This window comes from Orycteropus afer, unplaced genomic scaffold (assembly GCF_000298275.1).
Source record: "Orycteropus afer afer isolate SDZICR_OR568_19922 unplaced genomic scaffold, OryAfe1.0 scaffold00001, whole genome shotgun sequence".
NCBI lineage: Eukaryota > Metazoa > Chordata > Mammalia > Tubulidentata > Orycteropodidae > Orycteropus > Orycteropus afer.
The window spans coordinates 21,379,188-21,382,658 of record NW_006921588.1 but is presented as its reverse complement, the minus strand read 5'-3'; the positions used below and the strand labels follow the sequence as shown (position 1 = coordinate 21,382,658).

At 44.2% G+C, this 3,471-nt stretch overlaps 1 protein-coding gene across 1 annotated transcript; it reads right to left on the bottom strand.

Moving 5' to 3' along the window:
* Nucleotides 1-780: 780 nt before the first annotated feature.
* Nucleotides 781-3,022, bottom strand: LOC103194658 (tetratricopeptide repeat protein 30B). The gene has a single exon (XM_007938103.2). The coding sequence runs from the start codon at nt 2,938-2,940 to the stop codon at nt 781-783; it is 2,160 nt and encodes a 719-aa protein (XP_007936294.2). The 5' UTR covers nt 2,941-3,022.
* Between the last annotated feature and the right edge of the window lie 449 nt (nt 3,023-3,471).

Below are 3,471 nucleotides of genomic sequence, written 5' to 3'. Positions count from 1 at the left end.
AAACAAGGTTAGGAATTAAGAACTGAGTTCTAAGGGCACCTCTGCTATTTATCAGTTAAAGACTAATGAAATAGTTATTTCAAACAAAGAAAGCAGTAAGTGCATAACTTGTTCATCTTTTCAAACTATTAACAAATGGAGCAAGAGAAAATCATGGAAATTTGTCTGTCAATTATTTATTGTCTCTACACATAGCAACATAATTCTGTTAGGACCCAAGATTTCCCATTGAATCTTACATATTAAAAAAAAAAAAAAATTAGAACCTAAGGACTTTTGCTTCCGTAAAGCATTACATCTGTATTAGAATACCTTGCCAGAACATCCTAAAATCTATGCAAAATACAAGCATTACAAATTAATAGAATTATGAGGGTAAAATCACGAATCCGTGAAGTGACTATTAAATCCAGGAAGTGCTCTACATCAACTACTGGGTTCTGGACTTGACAAGTTTCAGTACTGAATGATGTAACTCATTGCACAAGGGCTCCTCAAGATACAGCGATGCACAAAGAAAAGGAGAACCAAGTCCTTATAAGTTCTACTGGACACAGCTTCCCCTATCAGTTTTTAATATTTTCACAAATTGTTTAGGGGTTAAAATTTCTTTTATCATACACATGTTGTGGGATTATGAAAAGTTTATCTACTTACTACATTTTTAAAGTTTACAAAGGTCAACATGTAACAAATCTAAAGGTGCCAAAGGCTAAATACAAATAAAGTACCAAATATAGATAACAAAGCCATTATGATAAAAGCCATTATCAGCCATAACTACATATTCCATCCAATAATCTCATAAATCAAAGCTCTTAACTGTCTCGATTCATATGTGACTGTATTCTTTCCAATATGCATTCTTTCTTCTTCCAGGGGTTGTTCAATAACTGCAGGTATATTCCTGCCATAAAGTTCACAGTGTTCCAGAAACTGGACACATTCTTGAACAACACTGTCACGTAACATGATCGTGTGTTTTGACATGTTTTCTAATAAAGACAGGAAGCATCTTTTGGCATAATACCAAGTATCAGTCCCCAGTTTTTTATTATAAGGTTCCAAGCTTTTGATAACTCGAGAAATACCAAAGTCATAATTTCCTTTGGCACAATAAAGTGTTCCTATCACCAAGTTGACAATACACAAATGGTAGATTTTTTTATCTGGGTCTTCATAGGAGAGCTGCTCTTCCTCCTTTTCAATCTTCCTCATCAACTCCTCAGCTTCTTCATTTTGACTCGTCATAATATATGAAACACAGAGGTTAGCTAATACAATAGCACTGACATTCAGGATGTTATCATAATGCTTCTTGACAATGGGCTCATAAAAACCTATTGCTTCTTTGTATTTGTTTTCCTGCATGAACAGAACATGAGCCACATTCAACTTCCACACATCATGGTCATTACAGAATTCCACAGATTTGCGGAAGATCTTTTCCACCATTGAATAATTTTCAAGGTTCCAGTAGATTTTTGCTTGGGCCATCAACACGGGAATATACTTCTCAAGGGTCTCATCATACTCATTTACTGCCTTTTTGACAGCTTCATCATCTCTATTGTGTCTTGCTTCCTGCACTTGAATGGTGAGTTTCCGGAGGTGCTCTGTCAGCATCCCAGCTAACCCATCAAGCTTAATGAAAGCCTCATCAGGAGCAGTCTGGCAAGTGATCATGGCATCTAAGAAGTCATAGAGATAGGGTGTGAGGAACTTATAAGTCAAATGGGCATTTTCTGCCAGGACATCTGCTGCCAGGTCGAAATATTCATACTTACAGTAGAGCAACAACAGGTTGCCAAAAGTCTCTGGGGGAAAGGGATTCTGTTGGAGCAAAAACTGTAGCTTTTCAAATCCTTCTGTAGGTCTGTTGTCCATGTTCATTAGCGCTTGGTTGTGTAAGGTCACAGGGTCTAACTCCTCCTCTGACCTTGGTGGCATATCAGTGAGGGCTTCCTGGGCTGCCTCATGGTTTTTTAGCTGGTATTCTATAGCTGCCTTGAGGTTGAAGGCTTCCACCAGAGCAGTCTGGTGAAGGACTAAGGTGTTGCCAACACTGCGAACATCAATGCCTTCCGTGGTCATGCCTACACCTAGCTCTGGGTGCTGGCGTATGCCTCGCTCAATAATGTCGGCGATATGTCTCAGAGCTGGGGCATAGTGCCTGCTGCTGTAATGAGCCAAAGCCAAGTTGTAGGAAAGGTCAGGTCGGTAACCCGAGGCCTGCAGAGCCGCAGAGAACTTGGAACACGCGGCTTCATAATGCCCCTCCTTGTAGAGCAAACAACCCAGGTTGACCTGGCTATCAGGCTCACGCTCACCCGCACTGTCGTCCCCTCCTTCCCCACTCAGCAACTGTTCCACCAGGCTCCGGGCCCCGGGCAGGTCGCCCTCGCTGTACTTGATTGCAGCTTGAAGCCGGAGGACCCGACTGTGGTATGTGGGGTTGTCCAGGAGAAGGAAGGCAACCCGGGTGGCCTCTGGGTAAAGGCAGGCCTTGTACAGGGCCTGGGCCTGGTACAGGCGGTACTGCTCGAGTTCCGGGTGCAGCTGGCCCAGTTGCTCATAGCACTCGGCCGCCAGCACGAACTCCTGCAGGCGGTAGTAGCAGTAGCCCAGCAGCGAAAGGCCGGCGCGGCTCCTTGGGCAACGTTGGAGCTCTCCTCCCAGGAGTTGTACGGCTTCGGTGTAGCGGGAATCGCGTATGAGGCGGTACACGGTCGTGGTAAACTCCCCATCAGGGATCTGTGTACCACTTAGTCCCGCCATTAACTGCCAAGATTGTTGTGCGTCCTCGTTACCACGGCAACAAGCCAACCGGAAACGGAAGACTGCTAAAACATTTGCTCCGGAAGTAACTTCGCCCCATGAGGCTCTGGCTAGGGGTAGACTGGAGTTACTGACGCTGAGACTCCGAAATTTGCTCTCCATGGAACTCCAGATTGTGGAGGCTTCAGTCACAGAATAAGATAGGGAACTCCTCCAGTCATTCAAAGACGGAAATTCTCGTTCCCGGAATGCACTGTCCGGAAGTAGCCGCTGTGCATGCTGGAATGCTTAGTTTTGGCAGAAGGATCCTCTGCCTCGGAGGAGTCGTGGTTTACTAAGGCATTTCCTCCTTTCCACAAGTGAGAGCTACAGGCTGTGCCCCTTGGGCCCTCTCGGTCACTTACGTTTTCCAGGGAGGTTTATAGCCTGAAGTTTTACGTTTTTGAGTAATTTTCACGTTTTGATTTTGTAAAGGAATTGGAATGGAAAAGGAGGAATGTCTCCTTGTGATTCTCCCCAAATTAGTTTCACTTTTGAAGGTGTCTTGAAGGCACTTTAAGTAAACAGAATAGTGCAGAGATCATGGCTCCGTATTTTGGTTCTTTCCAGAGGTTTGCTAGAGGAGAGTGCTATCAATCTCATCTGGTACTGGGAAAGAGTCGCTTTAGTTCCAAGTATCTTCAGCCCCCCTAT

Excerpts from the sequence above, each read along its gene's own strand:
- LOC103194658 (XM_007938103.2), bottom strand. The coding sequence starts at position 2,940 with ATGGAGAGCAAATTTCGGAGTCTCAGCGTCAGTAACTCCAGTCTACCC.